Source organism: Populus alba, chromosome 5 (assembly GCF_005239225.2).
Source record: "Populus alba chromosome 5, ASM523922v2, whole genome shotgun sequence".
Classification (NCBI taxonomy): domain Eukaryota; kingdom Viridiplantae; phylum Streptophyta; class Magnoliopsida; order Malpighiales; family Salicaceae; genus Populus; species Populus alba.
In genome coordinates, this window is record NC_133288.1 from 14,260,049 (window position 1) to 14,284,615 (window position 24,567).

The 24,567-nt window shown below is 29.2% G+C and overlaps 1 protein-coding gene across 1 annotated transcript; it reads left to right on the top strand.

Annotated features, from left to right (window-relative positions):
* The first annotated feature begins 9,441 nt into the window (after positions 1 to 9,441).
* On the top strand, positions 9,442 to 11,105 carry LOC118036694 (AT-hook motif nuclear-localized protein 17-like). Its single transcript, XM_035042485.2, has one exon. It carries the CDS (start codon positions 9,983 to 9,985, stop codon positions 10,898 to 10,900), a length of 918 nt encoding a protein of 305 aa, XP_034898376.1. The 5' UTR covers positions 9,442 to 9,982; the 3' UTR covers positions 10,901 to 11,105.
* Positions 11,106 to 24,567: the final 13,462 nt, after the last annotated feature.

The window sequence follows — 24,567 nt, forward strand, 5'->3', positions numbered from 1 at the left end:
TTAAAAAGAAAATAAGTTAGTTGTTAAGATGACAACTTGATTTAAATGAAAAAATAAGTTAATCATTTGGAAGGGAAGTGATTTGAAAGAAATGTAAGTTATTTGGATATGGATTTTATTTAAACAAAAAAATAAGTCATTTGGACTTGATTTGAGAAAAAAAAAAGTCAGTTTTTGGATGAGAACTTGATTTAAATAAAAATAATAAGTTAGTTGTTGGACACGGACTTTATTAAATAAAAAATAAGTTTGTCAACATGGACTTGGTTGGATGAATGAAAATAAATAAGTTAGTCACTAGGATAAAGACTTTTGATTTATAAAATAAAAAAGTAATAAGATATAATGATTAAATTGAGCGATAAATAAAAAATAAGTTTGTCGACATGGACTTGGTTGGATGAATGAAAGTAAATAAGTTAGCCACTAGAAAAAAAAACTTTTGATTTATGAAATAAAAAATAATAAGATATAACGATTAAATTGAGCAAATATTTGATTAAATGAATATTTAAGTCAGCCATCTAGATAAAAATAAATTTATTGTTTGTTGTTATATTTTATTGAAAAATTTAGGATTAAAATTGAGGATATTTCATTTATATAGGATAACATTAATTTTAAGGGTTGTAATATATAATTATTAGAGTTATTCTTTTTATTTATAAAATTTGAAAGTAAATATTTAGAATTTCATTTATTATTATATATGTTATATTATTTTGACCTCCTAGACAACATTGACTTTGTCCTTTTATTCATTAATTTTGTTATATGTATAAATCTTATATATAAGATATCATAATTGACACGACCAAATAGTTGATATCTTCTCTCAAGTATAGGAATGTCGAAGTAATAAATAACCTAATGAGACCAAGATCGAATCACAAGGAGATGACCTGTATAAATTACAAATAATAACAATAACAATAACAATAATAATAAGTAGTTAAAGAGGGCTTTGAGATGTAAGATTAATGTAAGGATTAAACAATGATAAAACAATTGTCAAGGTTAGAAGATCCACTAATGGTATTAAAAATAAATGTAATATAAACTCTTTTTATTACTTAACTGAAAACCACACACAAAGAAGGTTCTAATTGGATGATTTGTCATTAATAGCTCATTATAAATTGTTAACATGGTCATATTAATTATATTATTTTAGTAACACCATACTTTTAAATATTATCAGGAATTCATGATGCTAACTTATATTAACAACAAATCAAGTTTCTTTCATAGAATAGGTGTAGGTTACCATACAGTTGGCTATGAAAGTGCCAAGCATTTGTTGTACCAAGTGTTATATAACACAAATCTAGATTAACCATTTAACAAGTAAGGTATTAAGAATTAGTAAGATAAAAAGATAAGACATGTTAATAACAAACTTTCTTGGATATAAACATTAAAGTCCATGTTGAGTTTATATTATACATATTCTGACACCATTAGTGAAACTTTTTCATCTTGACATAATAAACTTAGCTAAATATAAAGAAGAAGGTAAACATAAATAAACAACATAAGAACATAAGTATAGTAAAGGAAATGAAAAGCATAAACAAGAGATTAAAGAAAATATAACATGAAATAAAACTTAAACATTACAAAAATATAAAGAAAGAAATAAAGAGCAAGATCTTGATCTGAAAATCAAGATGCCTAAATGCATGGAAAATGCCATTTTTTATAGGCCAAAATTTAGAACTATTGATTTGATGACTAATTGTTGAGTGGGTGGCCACATCTTGACTTGATGACAACCCTTATCTTCTTATCTGAACAAAAAATCATTGCTAACATCAGAATTTGAATAAATTTTTTTCATGAAAGTTCTAGGAAATTGTCTCATCTTTCCAACAAAAAAAGAATCGGTGCATTTGGACTTCTAGAACTCGAGATATGGGCTGAAAACTGAACATTATCTGGGCTGTAGAACAAATTCAAACTTCTCCGTTGTTGCTACAATTTAAACTTGAAAACGGCCTTTTTTAAATCTTGGACTCCTCATGAAAGTTTTAGGCTTATGTCTTAACTTTTCATCCATATATAGCAGACCTAAATCCAAGCTCTACAACTCTAGTTATGATCCAATAACCGAGTGGTGTTCCAGTTTGGACTAAATCAACATCTCTTTTCTAAGTTTAGCACTCTCTTTGTCTTCTCAATTTCAGTAGTTAAACTCATCAATCAATCCTTTCATTTATGTGATAGGCCTGCATTTAAGATGAACATTTACTATAAATTAAAGGCATCTTATATTAGTAGATATGTTATTATAAAACATGTTTTAGTTAAGGAGTTATTTATACTTCAAGTGTAAAATGTTGATATAAAACCTTGATAAAAATACACTTTTAAGTACTAATTACACCCCCCCCAACAAGCTTATTACTAGTCCCTAGTAATTAAAGCGTTAAAATAGAAAAATAATTTGCAAGTTCCACAAAAGCAAGGCATTCATCATTCAACTTCCATTAATCTATCTAAATAAACAAACTCTCATTAAATTTATATATCAGCTTGTTACTGTTGAAATTAATAAATATTCTTTTTATGTGCCTAATATATGAAAACATAAATGATGGGTCTTTTATTGGAAGAAAATAATATTATGTTCTAATGTTTTTTTTTATGGTTTAACTTTCTTGGATTGAGATTATTATCTTTTTTCTTTTATTTTTCTTTTTTTAAATATATATACATATAAACTAAAACATAATGCATCTTTAACCCATATAACAAGCTTTCGGCCAATGACTCCCATACTAGTTAGTCTTAGGGCATTAGGTGTTGAGACACCCGTACGAGCTTAGTAACTCGAGTTATAGATATTGATACATAGATAGTGCAATATTTGATTCCCTTAAGCTTTTCTCCTTAACCCATGTAACAAACACTAGGCCAATAGCTCCCAAGTTAGTTGACTTTAGGGTATTAGGTGTTAAAACACCTCCTCAGACTTAATTACTTAGGTTAGGGAGGCTACGAAATCAAACTTATTTACATATTTATTTATTTATTTAATTACTTTTATTATCATTTTTTTCTTTTTTTTTTTTGGAAAATTATATACTATCTATTTCCTTTAGTTGTTACCTTAAACAAAAGAACATAAATAATATAATAATCTAATATACAACCCACAATCATATGTTAAAGTGTGTGTGTGTGTGAAAACAAAGTTTTATGAATACTTGTTCAATAAGTATATGAGCATAATCAATTGATAATAATATGAGAGTTTGTAAACTTGAATATTTCAAAAGAAGTATGTGATAGACCTTATTATGAATATTACAAATAACCATTGAAAAATATTTACTAAGATGCGTATCAAGAGTCAATGAAATTCTCCCTTACTCTGTCATCCTAGTAATAATAGTTTTATCAAATGGTTTTAATAATAGCAAAAATAGTTTGTAAGTTTTTTTTTAATGTTAACTACTACCCTCTCCCCCAACTAAAATGAGACATTGTCCTTAATATCCTAAAGTAAAAAGATAGAGTATAGAAGACATCACCTGAAACAATGAACATTGACAATCCTAAAACACACTTAAATAAATATAAAAAATAACAAAACAAAATAATATGATATTAATAAAACCAAAAGACACAAGGTTTCACAAACGAAGGCTCAAATCTAATCTAAGCTTTTTATAGTTTTCCGTAGTTGACCAATTTATACGACTCATGGAGGGATCAGTTACAGGGATGAAAGATTGTAGTTGGTCAATCAATTGTTCAGCAGTAGCAGCTGGGATTATGATTTGTCATGCCGAAGATGTTAGAAATTATTGTTCCACAACTTGGTCAAGAGAAGACAACAAATTATCATAAAAACCATTAACATTTAATAAAATTATGGGTTTATGGTGAATGGCGCTGTTGAGCCCAATAGAAAATATGAGATTAAGGAAAATATAACATGAAATAAAACTTAAACATTACAAAAGTATAAAGAAAAAAATAAAGAGCATGATCTTGATCTAAAAGCTAAGATGCCTAAATGCATGGAAAATGCCTTCTTTTATAGGCCAAAATTTGGAACTATTGATTTGATGACTAATTGTTGAGTGGGTGGCCACATCTTGACTTGGTGACAATCGTTATCTTCTTTTCTGAATAAAACATCATTGCTAACGTCAAAATTTGAATAGATTTTTGTCATAAAAGTTCTAGGAATTGTCTCAACTTTCCAAAAAAAAAAAAAAGAATCGGTGCATTTGAACTTCTAGAACTCGAGATATGGGCTGAAAACTAAATAGTGTCTGGGCTGCAGAATAGATTCAGACTTCTCCGTTGTTGCTACAATTTAAACTTGAAAACAACCTTTTTGAATCTTGGACTCCTAATAAAAGTTTTAGGCCTATATCTTAGCTTTCCATCCATATATAGTAGACCAAAATCCAAGTTCTACAGGTCCAGTTATGATCCAATAACCGAGTGGTGTTCCAATTTAGACTACACCAACATCTCTTTTATAAGCTTAACCCTCTCTTTGTCTTCTCAATTTCAGTAGTTAAACTCATCAATCAAACCCTTGATTTATGTGATAGACCTGCATTTAAGATGAACATTTACCATAAATAAAAGGTATCTTATATTATTAGATATCTTGTTATAAAACATGCTCTAGCTAAGAGTTATTGATACTTCAAGTGCAAAATGATAATATAAAATCTTGATAAAAATACACTTTTAAGTACTAATCAATAATCTCATTTTTACATTTTTATTCTTATATGTAAGTTTGATGTAAAAACTCCTAAAAATCATTTTGGTACTCTTCTAAGGAATTTTTAATATATTATGTGTCATGTATGTAATTAAATTAGAAATTATAAAATTATTAGGGGACAATTATGAAATTGTTACGCATTGTCCCAAGATAATGTTGCAATATCATTAATTAGAAAAATGTTAAAATTATCGGGGTTAAGCTTGAGGTTACCTGTACAGTAATGAGTTATAATGTGATGTGGTTATATGCAAGAAATAGAAAATTCAAAAACACAATAAAAATTAATTTGTTTAGTTAATATTTGAGGTATGAAATTTATAATATAATGCATATTTCTGGTATTCAATTAAATAAATTAATAAAAAAATAAATGTTAGGAATTAATTCAAAACTTTAATTATTGAAGGTATAAAATTACACTGTGAAGTAAATCTCCAAATATTAAAAATATAAAGTAGAAATAAATACACCATTAAAATTTAGACTTTAGAATTATTAGGTTTTAGCATGATAAGATAGGGACCTCTTTACTGATGAGAACCTTTTTAACCTTAGATGGACTAATGAATAGAAACATAACTTAGAAAAACAATCAATCAATAATGCAACTTATTATAGATAGGGTGCATTAGAGGTGATACGTCTTTCTCGTATACAATTAGTCCTCGTATAAAAAATCTTGCAAACTAATATGTTTCAATCAATAATGCAACTTACCATAGGTAGGATATACTAGGGGGGATCCATCTTTTCCATGTACAATTAGTCTCTTATCTAGACTTTTGCAAACAAATAGGTTTCTTATTGATCATAATATCAGGTGGTGACTCCTGAACCTTTCAAAATTATAATTATATGATTAATCTCAACACATTCAAAACCCCCTCAATCTCAAAGGAAAACCTATCATTTGACATCGTGCACGCCATGACAATATAACAAATTCATTAGGGACTGTCTAGTTGGACTAAACTTTGTTGATTGTTTGTTTTTTGTGCCCAATTTATTTGTTAGTCTGGGTGATTTAATTTTAACATGCATTTTCCTACATATTGTTGATGCATAAATACATTCAATATGGATTCATGCCTTCATGCATTTCAATTATGTAAGTATTAAAATATTGTTGGTCACAGTCTGAGAGGGCCTCACTATTGTTGTTAGCACCGAGTGTGGCTAACTACAACCGTTGCTAAGAAGAAACGGTCTGATATTGCTCACAGTGGTTGCTACTCAAGTTACTGAAATCCTTGTTGTTGGTGTTGAGAAAAGAAGGTTGCTACTAGAAGTGCAGGAGTGTAGTTGGTGCAAGCGATTGGTGCTTTCAGTGATAAGGAAAAAATGGGTGACCTATGGCCAAGATGGAGGAACCTCTCTACTGTTGTTGGCTTGAGCTTGCTTATGGTCGCTAGAGCTGAAGTTGACACTATTGTTATGGTTGATACATGCTCACGGTGGTTGAGGAATTGTGACTGTCAATGATGGTTGCATGATGGTGCAAAACGAGGAGAAGAGAAAGGTTGGAATTGGCTTTCTGAAGGTGATGAAGGGTTGCCTCTGGTGTTTTTTTTTTTTTTTTTTTGTGAACAAGAGGAAAAGAAACATGTACGGCCGGATTGTTGATGGGACATGGTGACAGTTGATGCAATAGGAGCTAGGTTTTTTTTTTTTTTTATTGTGCTCCTCATTTTATGTATGCATTGAGATTTGTATTAATAATATAGGAGTCCCACATAACATATGAGAAATAAAATTCTAATTAAATTTATTCTCTTTTTAAAATTTACATTTGATTAGAATTTAAAATACAAAATGAAAATGAATAATTATTATTATGATCATGATGATTTTTTTAAAATTAAAGATTAGGAGAAAATGATAAAAACACATTATAGTTTCTAATTTTTACATAAGTTGTCAAATCATATTTTTAACCGAAATCCATTTCAAATTTTTTAATTTTTAATTTTAATCTTCTTAAATTTAAATTAAAAACAAATGAATGAAAATTAAGTTATAATAGCAAAATGAGTCAAATTTCTAGTCATGATTTGTTTTCCTACAAGTCTATTATCGTCAAGTGAGCTACACTACTCCCCGTCAAGTAAATCATGTGATCTCAGTTGCCAGCATATATAAACGCCCAAAACCACCAACACAAGAAATCCAGCACAACAATCAAGCAACCATTCCTTTTTATTCTCATGCTTTTATCCCCTTTTCTTTTCTTTTTACATCTCTTCTCTCCATCTTACTAGCTTAAATATTAAAGGTCCCATAACTTCAAAGAGGATTTGTTTTACATGAGAAGAGAAGAAAGCCCATACTACATCTTAGTCCACAAGTAGTTGTAAGAGCCCAGATCCATTTCAACTTTCAATGACTTCGTCACCATACATTAAAACGAAATAAATAGCGTGCAATCTTTTGTTTCTGAGATTAGGAGGAATCTTAGAAAAATGACCGCATGCGGGCAAATATTTTTCCTTTTGGAACTAACGGGTTATTCTTTATGCGTTGAAAAAATATTTTTCACAAATCCAGGTTACAAATTGAAGTTAATAGATGAGATTTCCTTTGTAACGTTTTTCATCTCTAAACAAGTGTTTTTCAAAAGAAGAAGAAATTATATAAAAATTAAAGAAATATAGTTTCAATCGTGACTAATTAAGAGCGACCCTTTTAGCCAATAGCATGTCACACGATGACTTTCCAAGCATAATAAATAATCTTTATGAACTAGAATTTCAGATGAATATAGGTCAAGTAAGTTTATACAAGTAATCCGATAATTTTAATTTATTTTTTAACAAATGCTTAGACATTAATCAGAAGTTATACAGGACTGCTCAGATACGAAAGTGCCCTCCTTGAACCCCACGATTTGCTTGTTGACCCTTACTTAACGTGGCATCCAAGTTTGGTATTTTAGCTGTGGAAAGAGGGTTGATGACAGTACCCAGGTTCCTTTTTCAGGCATCACTTTCGGCTTCTGTTGCCTATCCTGTTTCTTTGTTTCTTTTAAGCTACCTAATTTGGTAGTTCTGCTTTAAACCCAACACAAAAAAAGGCTTCTGCTTGTAATTCAAGTGCTATTGCTTTAATTTGCTGCAGCATGGATCCTGTTCAAAACGATTTTTATTCCAAGCGGTGTCCCAAGGCACTTCCACTGTCTAGTGCTTGACACTGGACATTTTCCACTTTAATGCTGTAATAACCCTCCATCCCTGGTTTCTGACGACAAATTTGGGAGACATTTTGGTGGATTTGTTTTCCTCCTAAACCAATTTGATCAAGACGAGGCTGTCTTCGACTCATAGAAGAAGGCCGCATCCATGTAGAATCATTTGTTTATCTCGTGCCCTGTTGGTATGTGCATTGCCACGACAAGGTCATGGATTCGATGGCTGATACATATAGAGAGAATTTTATCTTTCAGATTAGGGTATTTTTTATTCATGTTCATTATATATATATATATATATATATATATATATATATAATATATATATATATATATATAGGCTAGCAAGTTATGGTGGTCACATCGTTTGAAATAAAATTGTGATTTGAAATATTTATTTTATTTTCTTATAAATTGCTATCATTTTTTTATTTTAGATCATTTGTTTTCATATTTAATAGTTTTTTATATTATTTAATTTATATAAATATTATTCTTAGCATATTACTTATTAATAGTTTTTTAATCATTTAAAAAAAAATGCAAGATGCACATTACATATATAGGATGGCGAAATGTGATTGAAACTACATTTTACTCTAATTATAATTTAAAAAATATTTGACTAATTAACGCACATGAGTTCTGTTAATTTTTTTAAATCTTGGATATGAAATTAAAAGGTTATAATTTATAGCTTTTATTAAAAAAATTTAAATATTAACTATAAAAATTACCACAATATCAAATATACATTAAAATTATTATTAAAAACCAAAAATAAATTTGTTAATACAAAGAAAATAAGAGCATGCAACTCTTGGAACAACGTGGTATTTTTAATTAATACTGTGATGTAAAGTATTTTTAAACAATATTTTATGTATATATATATATTGACATGAACAAATCAATACTATAAAAAGTATATATTAATTTAAGTCGAAAACAGTTGCAAAAGCAAAAATAATCCGCGATTACTAATTGCTCGTTATATAGGCAAAGAAATTAAAAACAGCCCTGCACTTGCAGGTAGAAGAAGAAAGCGTGTGTGTCATATGTGCGAGAGGGTCCACCATGATATTTACCTTGACATTTTCATTGGTTCAAGGTAGGAGCAATCCCCATCCGACTTTGTCTTCATATTAGAGCCAACACAAATGAAAATGTGCTTGCTAAGCAAAAATGATTAGAAGCCTTGAATTCTCCTTCAACGAAGGCTTCAGGCTTCAGAAAAAAGTCTTCCATGAAGATTAACCCCATCTGTGTAGATAACGTACAGCATGAGAGGAAATCGAAGCACAGCCGTTCTTGTCAAAGTGTGTGAGCTGAGGAGTTTGAAATTTATTAATGGAGAGTGACCTTTCCTGCCCTTCCCTTTCCTTTCCAGGGCCAACTTGCTTTAGAAGACCACATGCGCTCTCTCAATTACTAGAAAGAGAAATTGGAGAGCCCATGGTTATAGAGAGAGAAAGATTGTAGAGAGAGAGTGGTAATAAACAGTGATTAGATGGATGGATACAGAAAGTTGATGCCCCCATCGCCAAAAGATAGAACATCACCAAGTCAATGTCAATCCAGTCGGTCGGGAGGCTCCCCAACTTGCAAGGCTTTTAAGACCAGAGAGAAAGAAAATACCCGAACCAAACAATTCATGGCGGTGCGTGTCTGTCTGTCCAGCCTATGTAGGGTTTAGCCGAACCATAAAAACCACCACCCCCATTCTTCTTTGACCCTCGCTCATGCGTGTATATTTCTAGTGGGCCCTACTTCCCAACCAGCGGCGCCATCAGTCTTTACTTGGTTTCCAAGCTCATCCACCTCCCTCTCTCCCCAGTATTTATCACACTATAAACGAATCCGAACACCATGCTGTTCACCTCTCCCTCTCTCCAACGCCCCTTTTCTTGCTTCGATCTCGTGTTTTTTATTCTCCTTAACAAACTAAACATCCAAATTTAAATCCCCACCAATCACAGCCCATACTCGTCCCCCCCAAGAAAATAAAAAATAAAAACCAAACTAGTTGTAAATATTAAATGAACATGAAAGGTGAATACGTAGAACGTCATCAAGCAAAGCATGAAAATACTCCAAACATGTTCTCCGAGCTCAACCCTCACCACCAACACCTTCCCTTTTCGCAACACTTTCAACTCTCTCGTGAATCCGAAGAGGAAGATACTCGTAGTACTGGTGCCGCCACAACACCAAATCCCATCCCCACCTCTCAAAAACTCAACGAATTTAACAGCAGCGGTGGCACTGACGGTGCTACTATTGAAGTAGTTCGTCGGCCCAGAGGCAGACCGCCCGGTTCAAAGAACAAACCCAAACCACCCGTTATTATAACCCGGGAACCTGAACCAGCTATGAGTCCTTACATCCTAGAAGTCCCGGGTGGAAACGACGTCGTTGAAGCACTTTCCCGTTTCTGTCGCCGAAGAAACATGGGAATCTGCGTTCTTACAGGAACCGGCACGGTCGCTAACGTCACTCTGCGTCAGCCATCAACAACACCAGGAACTACTATCACTTTTCATGGAAGATTTGATATTTTGTCAATTTCGGCGACTTTTTTGCCTCAAACAACGTCCTATCCAGTGCCTAATAGTTTTACCATTTCGCTTGCGGGTCCACAGGGGCAGATCGTCGGAGGGATTGTTGCTGGAGGTTTGGTGACTGCTGGTACTGTTTTTGTTGTAGCGGCTTCGTTTAATAATCCGAGTTATCACCGGTTGCAGGTTGAGGAGGAAGGGAGGAATTCTGGGTCTGGTGGTGGTAGTGGGGAAGGGCGATCACCTGTGTCGGGTGCAGGTGGGGGAGAAAGTGGACACGCGGCAAGTGGAGGAGGAGGAGGAGAACCTTGTGGGATGGCTATGTATAGTTGTCATTTGCCTGCTAATGATGTGATTTGGGCGCCCAGCGCCAGGCAGCCGCCACCATCGCCTTATTAATGTGAATTATCATGTAGATGATCAGGGTCAATCAATATTTTATTTCAGCTTTTAGGAAGTTTGATTATGAAGAATTTATTTTCTTTTCTTTTCTTTTTAATTTGAGTTTTTCTCTGTATATGTTAACCAAGTCGTTAAGTAGCTATTTTAGTTTCAATGGAACGAAAGAGGAACAGTGCTGCTAGTTTTCTTTCCTTTTAGCAAAGTGGTAATGTTCCTTTTTTTTCTTTTAAAGAAATGGGAAGTGAAGTGCAAAGAAACTGACTGGTGTGGTGTGAGAGGGCGGCATGCCTGTCAAAATCATGAGTAACTTCTGTTTTACATGGTGGGGTTTAACTCGGGGCCTGTTTGCTTCGAAGTTTGAGATAGTGAAGCAATTTATCTCCGCCATCTTCTGCGGTAGATATGAGCTGGTTGTTGCCTTCTGCTCTGAAGAAACTGCACCGCTGGATAAAAAGATGATGGTTCTGCTCGATTGATATTTCGCCGCTTAGGTTCTTGATTAAAATGAAGCGTATGCCAGTAGAGAAGGGGCTAGGGCTGATGCTTTTATCCAATGCTTCTTTTCTCGAAACCCACTTTAGTCTTTCTTTTCCCGTCTTTTCTTCTTTGATTCATTTGTACTTTGTTTTGTCTCTTTCTATCTGCTGGTTTTTTTTTTTAATTACCTTTTTACGAAAACAAAAATATAATGCAAGCCGAGATAGGTCTGGCTGCTCTCCCCCCCCCCTCTCGAATCCAAATTTGATGTCCTGTATGTTTAGCTGTTTCTCACCATAAACAATTGCGCTTCAACTTCTAGCCCAGATCATTGTATTAGATTAATTTAAAATAAAAATCTAAAAAAATATTTAGATGTTATTATCTTGCTTTTTATAGTGGGAAAAAAAAATTATTTTTTATCTAATCTGGTTAACTTGACAGGTCCAATAACAGCCAAGAAAATTATTAAAAATATATTTTGGTTAAAAATTTTCAAGATATGCTTTTTAAAAATATTAAAATAAAAATGTATTATATCGACCTGGATTAATGTGTCAAATCTATATCTATGATTATAAAATTGGGATAATCTTATAGAAAACAAGTCAAAATCAAATATATAAATCAATTACCAATTAAATTAATATTGAATAATAAAATTGAAAAAAATTAATTAAAAAGAATTAAAAAAACAACTCGATCAACTCGGGTTAATTTATTAAAGTTACAACTCAGGTTATGTGATTGAGATAATAACTCCATCGAAATCAAATATAAATAAATTATGAAGTTCAATTTTCAATTAATCTAATGTTGAAAGATGAAATTGAAGAAAATTTCCAATTAAAAAAAAAAAGTCACTCGAGTTAATTATTCAAAACTTGTGACTTAGGTAATAAGACTAAGATAATCCATATAAAAAGCCAAAAAAAAATTATAAAATCTAAATCAATCAAATATTGAATGATGAAATTGAGAAAAAAAATTAAACTAAAAAAGAGATTAAAAAAAAACCTGAGTAAACCTGCGACTCAGGATAAAAAATCTTATTGTTGAAAGGATGAAATTAAAAAAATAAAAAATAAATGATATAAGTTAACTTACCAAGCTTGCGACTCAGTTAATGAGACCATGATTAATTTATAAAAAGCAAAATAATAAAATAATATGAAGCTTAATTTCAAATCAACCAAATTTAAAGAATAAAATTTTAAAAAAATAAATTTAAAAATAAAAAAATTTTTGATTTAGTTTAACCTGCAAAACTCGTGATTCAAATCATGAAATCAAGATAAAGTCATAGACAGTGAATAAAAAATGACCCGAGTCAACCCGGATTAACCTACCAAATCAATGATCAAGGTCATGAGATTGTGATAATCTTATACAAAGTAAATGAAAACAAATAATGAAGTTCAATTTTCAATAAAATCATGGTTGAGTGTTGAAATTAAAAAAAAAATCAATCTAAAAACTAAACACAATAAAACGATCTCGGTCCATGTGAGTTAACTTGCAAAACACGTAACCTGAGTCATAAGGCTATGATAACCTTATAAAAAGTAAACTAAAATAAATCATGAAATTTAATTCATAATCAATTCAATGTTGAAAGGTGAAATTAAATAAAATATCAATTAAAAAAAACAAAAAAAAACACTCGAGTCAACTAAATTAACATGTCAAACCCGCAACTCGAGTCATAAAGCTGAAATAACCTCTTAGAAAGAAAAAAATAATAATAATGCATAATCTATAATTAACCCAATGTTGAAGGATGAAATTAAAAAAAAAATTAATTAAAAAAAATCGAGTCAACAAAATTAACCCGTTAAACATAACACGAGTTATGACATTAAGATAACAACTTATAAATCAAACTACAATAAATTATAAAGTTTAATCTTTAATAAAATAAATATAAAATTAAAAAAAATATATTAAAAAAATCTAAAAAATATACTATTAAAATTAATAATATTTTGAGAGATAATAACCCGTAAAACAACCTCCTCTTTTGGTTTTTCCGATAATTGAATAGCGGTGAAAATTTATGCTGGTGTTATACTGTCATTCTATTACCAGTCGATTGCAGAAGCACGAAATCATGACCATATGTAGAGGCTATCTTGCTGGCTGGTGCTTCATTTTTAACTCATTATACATTGGCGACTGTCTTGATTCACGCGACCATCTTTTTGAAGCTGGTAATGCGTTTGTCCAATAGTATGCCCTGAGCAAATTAGGTTATAAGACTTTTTCTATGGGAATTAAGAGAACTTGTTCACCTGGGTTGATTCTTTCGAAACCAGTGTCGTCTAGACATATTCCCAGGAAAGAAAACAGCAGCAGCAGAATGTTGTTTAAACATGTCATAGGTACTTTATGATGTAATTGTCCTCTGTTGCACCCCTGAGCTATGAGACAAATTTATGCTTTGGTATTGTGATAGCTTATGTGGTTGTGATTTGAAAAAAAAATTATTTTATAAAAAATATTTTTTTTAAGGTTGGTTTAGTATTTATATATGTTTAGTTAAAATTATGATTGAAATTGAGGTTAAATAAAAAGTAGTTTAATGTGTTTGGTTAAACATACTTTTCAAATTGAGATTGTAAAATATATATATATATATATATATATATATATTATATATATTAATGATTTTTAATATTTTAAAAATAATTTAAAATTATATAATTGTAAAATTGATTTATTGAACAAAATGTCTTAACTCATCACAACTGAGTAGTATATAATTATGAGCTTGTCTAAGTTTGATGTCTGTTAAATATCTTACATCACTGCCTTCGATAATGGTCATCCAGGATAGAAAAATATTGACACATTTTCACTTGGAGGCAGTTTATCATGTATTGAAATGCGGTTGATTCTTGTTCTAAAGTGTGGCTTAAAATAATACAAGATAAATGTTGAAATCTCTTCAATAATATAAGCCTTGCACATCTTCTCAAAGGAGGGAAGATTATTCCAGGTTTTCAAATTGTCTCAATGATGTTTATTTCAAGTTGCTCCAAGTGTTAGGTATACAAAATGGTAGAATAAATATTTTTTAAAAAGTGACTAATCTTTCTGAATGCATCACATAACCTTTATAGCAATAAATCTATATAAGTAATTGGAATGGGTATTTGTACAAACACTTTGCATTCATGACTCTTTATTTCATACAATTTATATTATCCTAAATTCATCAATCTAGTTGTGTTTAAAGCTTTAGCACCATTCATTAAGGTAAATGTCTTATTATTTTTCATACAGTATAGACAAGCTAATTTTTCATACATACTCTAACCTGAAACCATCCCATACATTAAAAAAAATAAAATTATACTATATATCAATGTTGTCTTCATATAAAAGTTCTATTTCCTTGAGACATTATTTGTCAAAGCCCTGACTAACAATAAATGATTCATGTAATTAATTAACAATTGAAAAAAAATATTTTTATTTTCACCTGGACTATAAAGACATATGACCACATATAAGAACATGAATTTCAGTTTCATACACATCCCTAAGGCCAAGTTATAAATTGTTAGTATGACCAACTAACAAGAATAAGATGCAACAAAAGATATAAATGGATCAAATCCATAAATACATAATCCAAGATGTATTATTATTCATGGTTCCGTTGAAAAATAAGAATGCACCCTATTAAACTACTTTCAAGCTTCATCGTTAAAAGGCTGCACCAGAACTCTATCCAACTTATCATATGAATGATGCTATGTTATGTGCTCAATAATTTTTAGAGACATAAATAACATTTGCAGCCTATGAGTAATTAGAAAGTTTCACATTTTTTCGTATGCGATAAATGTCCTTCCTCTACTACTATTGGGTTTATACCAAGTATACTGGTAGGTTTTGCACTCGATAAAATTTGTATATTCACCGTAATATAACATGTAAAAGTTGAGAAATATATCAATTTTTTGGTATCATAGGCCAAGAGTTTTATCATGGATTTTGCAGCGTATAAATTTTATTTTAGTCTATTCCTTTTAGATAACATGCTTTTAACCCATTGAATGATGTTATAATAACTGGCCTCGCTTAACTTATAATCTCATTTAATGGTAAGAACTCAAGCAATGACCGATAATTTACTATGAATTGTGCATTCATCCCATAATGGTTCATTAGAATCTTTCAAAAGTTCAAAAAACCTAACTATATCTATATTTGGTTCTTCATCTAAAAGGATGTTACGTAAACCTTCACTTGAATAATATTTATTCATTCTCATTGCATTCATCACCATACTCCTATAATGATTACTATTATCATTAAAAATTCATATATGTTGCTAGAACTAGAAGTTTAGCCAATCATCTTTTCTAACATGGTTTTGTAAGGAACATAAGGTTCTCCGTATGCAAACCAATATAAGTATTTCTTGATAAAAAAAAAAAATTAAATAGATGTATCATCACAACATCTTTGTGGTGAAACTTTTTATTTTTACACTTCATACATGGATATCTAATTTTGCTTGCACTAATATTCTTTGGATTAAAAAGTATAAAATCAATAAAATCATTAACCCTTTGAAGATAATATTGCCTATATAACTATTTGGGTGAATCTCAATACATTTAAGAATGATCATTTATTAATTTTAAACCTATATTAAATATTAATGACAATATTTATTAATAATATAACCATCAATTAAAATTTGAAACTTTTATTAAAAATAAATTCATAAGTCAATAATCAATTATCATTTCTACACAAATATAATGTAGTGTCAAAATGTGAACTAAACAATCAAATTAGCATTAAATAATCAGTGCCCAACTATTTATCCAACATTTTTTCAATTCAAATTTATTCATTAACAAATTTTAATTATTATCAATTTCACCAAAAAATCAATTTCACCAAAATTTTACTAAATTTCCAACATAACTATAAAATTGACAAAATGTGATTGGTACCCTTAAATAAGTCATTTTTTCTTCAATTATAACAGCACACCTAAGTTACAAAATCAAACTTGATTTCGTAAAATGACAAATAAAATCAATTTCCCTCAAATACCAAATAAATTCTAAAATACAAATCATGCATTAATACAAAAAAATTATCTAGGTAAAAGTTGTAAAACACTTAAATATATAAGACAATTTTAAAAATGAATTATAAAAATAATGCACAAAGATTTATATAAATTAACCCAAAACATAAATGAATTATAAAAATGAATAAATTTCCTTAAGTATATATAAAAAATCAAGATAGAAAAGTGGACACTACTAATAAATATAGGTCAATGTAGGTGGGTTTGGTGGTTGGACTTATGAAGGGGATGGCTGAATTTGCTAATTAATTGGGTGAGAAGGACTATTGTATTAAAGAAGAAGATATGAGAGAAAGGGGTTTGTTGGGTTAAATTTATTTAAATTTGCTGAAGAAATGTTATCAGTAATTCAGGGGGATTGTCCGGTTAAATTCATTTAAATATACTGATGAAATGTTATCAACAATTCCAGGGGAATTGCTAACATGTCAAATTGCCAATGAAAATTTACATGGATTTATTTATTTATTTATTATTCCATCGTTATTTACCTAGAATATTATTGATGGAAAATATCTTTTATAGGTGTTTTTGTTATTATTTGTAAATTTTTTGATAATGATTGTTGTACAAGCATATTCTAGAGGTTAAATTAAATTTAAAATCTTTATTTAAATATATTTTATTCAATATTGAAAAATATAAAATACGAGGAGCTTAAAAGTTTTGTAATTAAAACTTGTCTTAATTTTTTTATATATAAAAAGTATTTTTCTTCATTTCTATTAATATTCATATTAATAAAATTTATGTTATTAGGTGCACATGCATAATTTATGGTACTTTTAATTCCCCCCCCCCCAATCTATTCCATGTTCTGCCATCGAATTCTCTGCAATCTTTCAAAAACACGAGCCTCGTTTTTTTTTTTTTTTTTTTTCCATCCAACTTGAAATGGTTATCATTGGCAAAATGCAGGCTTGAGTTATAGGATGGAGAAGAATGGCTAACGTTCTACTTAATTAGATATTTGGCCGAATTATATTTTAAAAAAATTAAGAAAGATAGAGATAACAATTTAATTCAAACTTGATAGATATTGATTTGCCCCACATATATATATATATATATATATATATATATATATATATATATATATATATATACACGCGCGCGCACTTTATTGAATACTTAGAAATCCAATGAATAATTTATAAATATTTAATAAAAGGAGATTTTTATTTTTACTGGTATCGTTGACCCGAATGGATGTCTATGTAGCCTGGCTTAGTTTGTCACGTGTCCATTTGCATGGTGGGACAAATATAGAAAGATTTCCTATCACGGCGCCCATTTTCTTGACCACTCTTTGCAGTGACTTCAGACATTTCACATTTCTTAAATTCAAACATTGTGAAGAGGATCATCATAGCCAGCACCATGCTATTTATTTAAATGCGGGTTCGAGAAATAACTTTAACTACTGGTTGTCTCTCTTGTTGTCCATTGCTGACATTCTTTGCGTTCTGTCGGGCATTTGTCTGTGCATCAACGCCATCCATTGCATCCTGTCGACTTTGCTTCCATCGTAGTTCAAGATTCAATGATTTCTTTCATAACATTTACTTTAGCTAGCTCCAAACATGACTCCTTTCTGGTTTCTGATTCTGTTTGTCCTCGTCACCAGCACTATTCTATGCCACTTTTGCATGATGGATATATATAGAGAGAGGACGCCTGGCTATATATAAGCCTTGTTCTTCAATTAAATCAATAGAATAAATTAATTAATGCGAAAGCTATCCAGATTCCAGACCAGCACCTTTTCTCATTCAGCAGCGAATTGTAGGAGAAGCGGCGGAAAATTGTGGATTTATAACAGATGATTCGAGTCGGGAAACTTTAGATAATGCGGTGGTCCTTTTTATGGTTGGGTAGGATAGATGGATTCGAATCAAGAAATGATCTGTTATTTTTTTACTTTAGATAAAACTTGCATATATATATATATATATATATATATATATATTAACAAATAAAAAAAATCAACTTACAATTCTTGATAAACAGAAAATAAACTTGAAGATGTAGATTGAGATAAAAATCAATTATCTAGTTTTAAAATAATTTATTGTTTACTTTTTTATGCTAACAGTGTGATTACTATATTGTTTCTCAAGCTTACTCAATTTTTTATTTTTAGCAGTACAGCCAAGAATAAACAGTGAACCAAAATTAAATGTTATTCTCAATAGAATTTTGATAGAAGAAATGCAAAAGATAAAGTTTTAGAAAGACTATAAGTTTTCTTTATTATCAAAACTATATCAAAATTATCTATTTTTATAAGCAATTCTTAAAGTTAACTTCTAAAACAAAACAATACAACTTTCTAGTTTAAAAGAACACAAATCTATTTTAGATAGAGTATTAACCTCTACGACATTTTCATTCACACCATAACAATCCCCCACATGAATTAAAATTGTTTGATAAAAAAAATACAAAGTAAACATTAAAATATAGAGTAACAGGGAAAAGTCGTTGTATTGAGCAAGATATCTTTTGTCTTTGAACCTTTCTTAGTTAAAACTATTGAATTCACTAGGCTAGATAGTAAATGTGATGTCTTGAACTATTTTGCTTTTTGTATGAAACTAGACAATAAAAACCACACTATTTCTTTTCTTATAATTTTGGTTTTCATGGTTATGTTTATTTTGGCCCCAAACATATCCTAGTTTCAAAGAGTGCTTTGGAGAATTTAGGATTTTTCAATTCTCATAAAAATGGCCTCATTTCACTCTCTCATAAATAATTTTTATTAAGAATATCCTGTAATACCCCACTTGAATTTCTTAAGCTATAAGAATCATTAAAAGTTTAGCTTATCTTATTTTTACTACAAGTAACATTTTTCATCATAGAAATGGATAATAGTGCTACTACTGAATTGACACATGATTTGAGTTTTCTTTTGAACCTAAATCTTGAGATCTATAGTCAACTAGATTGGGTTGCCATCATAACAATTATTTAAATATAGGCTTTAATTTCATTTTCCTTGATGATTTATCGACTTGTTTTCTTATTAAGCATTTTATTAGAAGATCCAAAATATTATCCTACTTGAGAACAATTATCTTACGGTATTGTGTCTCTAACAATTATGTCAAGACTTACCGTTATATATAAAATTTTGTGCCCTACTGATTACACATTGGCTATTGCAATGTAAACAAATCATTGGAATAAAATTTTGGTCAACTTGAAATATCCTCAGAAAATTTTTAGAAATCACATTACTTCTTTTTCATATTTGTCTAAACCTATAAACTCAAACTCCTTCATGGATCTTGAAACACATGTTTATTCAAAAGATTTCCAAAGATATATCTCATTTAATAGTAAGGATAAACTCATTTATGAATTTTGAATCTTTAGTATTGAATATCCATTTGGCATTGCTACACCTTTCAAGTATAGATGGATGTATTATATAATACAATATATATTTTGACTTTCTCTAGTGTAGGAACCATAACTTTGACTAGACATACCCACACTTTCATGTATTTATAAGAAGTTCTTTGACCATTCCATAACTCATATAGTGTCTTGTCTAATTTTTTAATAACCTCCATACAAGTTCAAAAATAATTCTTTCAATATTTGATTGTTGTATTTAGCAATACCATTCTCAATTGCTTTTCATCAACATGATCTTCATGCTAAGTTGATTTTTAACATTGTTTTCAAAATGTTTGAACACTCATAACGCCTGGTCTTTACTTCTTAGGAAATAGACATAACAATGACTTGTGCAATATCAATAAAAATAATAAAATATCTTTTGCCACCTCTAGTTTGCACAAATTTTAAACCATAGATATCAGTGTAAGTTAAATCTAGAGGCTTGCTAATTCTATCTATGAAATAGATAAAAAGACTCGACCAAATAAATAGAGAAAGAAGCTTTATTAATTTATTATTTTTTTGTACAATAATCATAACATTGAGCTTAGATGATCTGTCATATAAATATTTGTTGCCCATAAACATTTTATTTTTGGTGCGGACACACTTTTTGGACTAAAAAAATGTAAACCTATTAGTAATAGCAAGTAGAAAGCCAAATTCTTTTGAATATCAAAAGTATGAATCACATTGTTTAGAGTAATCTATTTATTAGATTTCAACCATAGCACCAAATTTCCATGGCCTAGGATTTTGTCCATAGAAGAGTTTTCCATTAATAATTGTTTTCCATTAGTAATTATTGCATACTCAGAAATATTATTTCTATCACGACATATATTGTATGTAGTTCCAATATTAACCCATCATTGTTTGGGATTGTCTTCCACTTCTGATATAACTACAATAGCTTTCTCATCAATGTTCTTAATCACATTAGTTTATGCATTCTTTCATTTACTATAATAACAAATCTTGGTATGAGCCATGGCTTGTTGTAACTAAAACAAGTTTTTCTAAACCTTTTTTTTTTTGCTACCACTACCATTAGAACCTTTGAAAAAACTTGATATGTTATGCTTCCTCTTTAAATTCACTCCATTTAAATATTTGAATTTTTTTTCACATATGGAGCATGTATAAGAACAGGGTTTGCCAACAAGGCAACCAAGTCAACAAGGGTTATTAGTATTACTAGACATTAGTGTTATTAACACTAGTTTTAACCGTCTATTATCTCAATAATAGAATCAACTATGCACATGTTTATCACACTAGAAAACAATATATGCAAATTGAATCACATAATGTATATAAAACATCAGGAATTAAGGAATTAAGCAAATCGGACCAGTTCTTTCAAGATTCTTGTGCTCAAAGCCCAGAGTCCACTTCCTTTCTTACATGTCTTAAAAAGACAGAAATTAAGGAATTTAACATAAAAATGTGCACCCACACGGTAGAGTTTCTTTAACATTTATTTCCGGTTTTGTTTCAGCAAAGCAAACAGTCACTTCTTTATTTTTCCAGTTTGCAAAAGTAAATAAAAGTTCTTTCAATCTCTAATTTTTAATTGGTATTTAACAGCAACCAGTAATTAATTATAATGATCACATTATAGAAATATAATTTTTATTTTATATGCCACAGCACTAATGGAATTATTCTGCATGTATTTTATAGAAGGTAGGAATAAAATTATATTAAATACCATTACCAATTACCAATAAAATAATTGTGTCGGTACATTAAAGCGAGAAAGAAAAAGTTAGCTTGTGTTTTTTGTCTGTAAAACCATAGATGTTTTTTTTTCAATCAATAAAAATACCGACAAAAATAAAATTATCGACGAACTGTTTCTATCCATAAATTTATCGATAAAATTATTGTTGAAGGAATAGTAATGTAAATACCAACAGAAAATTCTGTCAATAAAACTGTTAAATGTGAAAGTAAAATCATACCAAGCACTATACATTACACTATTAAAACTTTTGATTTTGTGTAAATATCTTTCAATATAAAATATAATTGTAAATATCAACAGAAAATTTTATCAATAAAAATTGTTAAATGTGGTAAAATCAAACAAAACTCTATACATCACACAATTAAAACTTTTGATTTTGTGTAAATATTTTTCAATTTAAAATATGATTCAGATTTTACCGTTAATGAAAGGATTTCAAAAAACATATATATTGTGAGCACTTTATAGACGAAATATTTAACATATCAGACTGTTTTTCTCCCTCTCATAACTTGTGAACCATAAATTATTTTTTGTGGTGAGTCCCATATTTTTATAAAAGAAAGGAACATGATTACTTCATACCTGATAATTTCTCTCACTTTATATGCGTTTTGTTCTGGTCAACAATCTGATTAATATAAATATTAATATGCGAGAGGTTCAGGGTTTCTATTTTTATTTTATTTTTATCAATATGAACACTGTATATATTAATATATTGTCCTGTAACTGACTTGTATAAATTCACTGCCATCTAACTACTTGACTTTCAACAGTGTCATGGTAGATCAATCATCACACGATTAAAGCTTTCGATTTTGTAAAGTTATCCGCACGATAAAATCTAGATACTTATAAAATAAATAAAAAACATTTACATTTTTAATTCTTAAAAATATATTTTATGAAATGAATTTTTTTATACCATAGTAATTTTTTTATTCGTTCATGTTTTTTAAATTAATAGTAAAGGTAATTATAATAAAATTTTGAAAAATAATTTAAAATAAATGAATACACACACACATTTAATTTAAACTATATTTTTTAAAAAAAATGAATTTTTTTCTAACAAAAACTTTTTTTTCATAAAAAATATTTTTTAAAAATAAAAAAAATTAAAAACAAATTTCAATTAAAATACACTGAAATCGTATCTTGATATTTTGCATATAATTGAAAAAAATAATTAATATGAGAAAACTATATAAAAATTTTATTATAAAATAAAAAAAAATATTTTCAACTAAATAACCATGACCCTAATTTTTTTTTCTAAAAACATTGCATATTAGATTTATATATAATAACTAACAAAGTTATTAATGAAATGATTGCAAATATTACCAAAAAAAAGGCTATAATCTTAATTGAAAATAAAGATAAAATTAAATGGTATTTACTAGAATATTATTCTAAATATATTTTAAAATGATTTTTAATTAAAAAAAATTTTTTAAAAAAAAAAACTAAATGGTTTTCTAAAAAAGGCTATGTCCATTCGCTTGGATATATAGGTCAATGTGCCTGGAAAAATACAAAAATCCCAATTACGAGTAGGCCTGCAAGGCCAACCACTAGTCTTTTCTTTTCTTTTTTGTTTCCGTCGCTTGCCCAATTGTTTTTTTTTTTTTTTAAAAGGAAAAAATTGGCAATAATGAGCGGAAAATGGAGTCTGAAGTTTTGGATTTTAAAATAGGATTTTCTAACCATTTTGTTTTATCTAAAAAGATCTAAGCACCTCAATAAATCCGCTCTTAACATTTAAACACTCTAAAACAGTATAAAAAACCCTTTAAATTAAACCAAATCAAATGAAAAATTAGTTATTAATTAGCTGCCATATCCATTAATTCAAAAAAAAAAAAACTCTTAAAACTCGGAAAAGAGCTTCAATCTTTTTATCAAAAGAGATGCTTGACTTTTTTTTGAAAAAAAAAATAAAAAACACAAGCCACAATTGTTTAAAAGCAAAGGAACAGTAAACTTCTTGACATGGGTGGATGATCTTTAGAAAGCACACAAAAATTATTGCCTGTTGCTGCTTTGCTCGACAGCTCCGATACACAGGGGATTCTGTGGTGCGGCGGTTGACATCTTTTCCTGCATGCTTGTGTTATTGCAATTCACAGGCTTACACTTCATGAGAGCACGCACATCCGTTATAAACCACTCCTCACCCTTCTAAATCTGCTAATTTCTCCCGTAGCTCGCTCCGAAAATTGGTTCGAAAACATTAAAATAAAAATGATTTGTTAATATAATTTCTTTGAATAATGTTATAATACTATATTCCAAGTATAAAACTTATGAAAAAGAATAAATTGGGAATTTTTAGTTAATTGACAAGATAATTACATCTTGTTGAACTTTTTCCACTTTGATTTTTTTATAATTAAGCAAATTCATTGCATGTTATAAAATGTATTATAAGTAAAAAAAAAACAATTATATTTTGGAATTTAAAAAAAAAAAAAAAAGTGACGTCGTTTGGAGCAGTCACTGCATACAAGAAAAAGCTAAGAACTCGTCAGTTTTTTTTAAAGCAAATAAATAAAAAACAATAACATGCAGTCGATCTCTTTAATTAAAAAAAAAAAAAACATTGGGCTATTATGATGGGCCAACCATTGGGCATTGGCCTGTTGCTGAATTTTTTCTTTTTTTATTTTACATTTATTTCGTGGGTTTGTTTTCAAAGACTCTAAAAGACAATTGGGCTATTATACATTTGGTTCACGTAAAAGATATTAAGAAATTGTCAAAAAAATTCAACTGACTCTTTAATTAATATTTAATCGATTTGTGACCTAGATTACAAGCTTCACTTGATCAATTTAAATTTTTTAAATTTTATTATATAATAAAAAAATATGTTATCACTAACTTAATTTTCAA

Coding starts and splice junctions, on each gene's coding strand:
- LOC118036694 (XM_035042485.2), top strand. CDS start 9,983: ATGAACATGAAAGGTGAATACGTAGAACGTCATCAAGCAAAGCATGAA.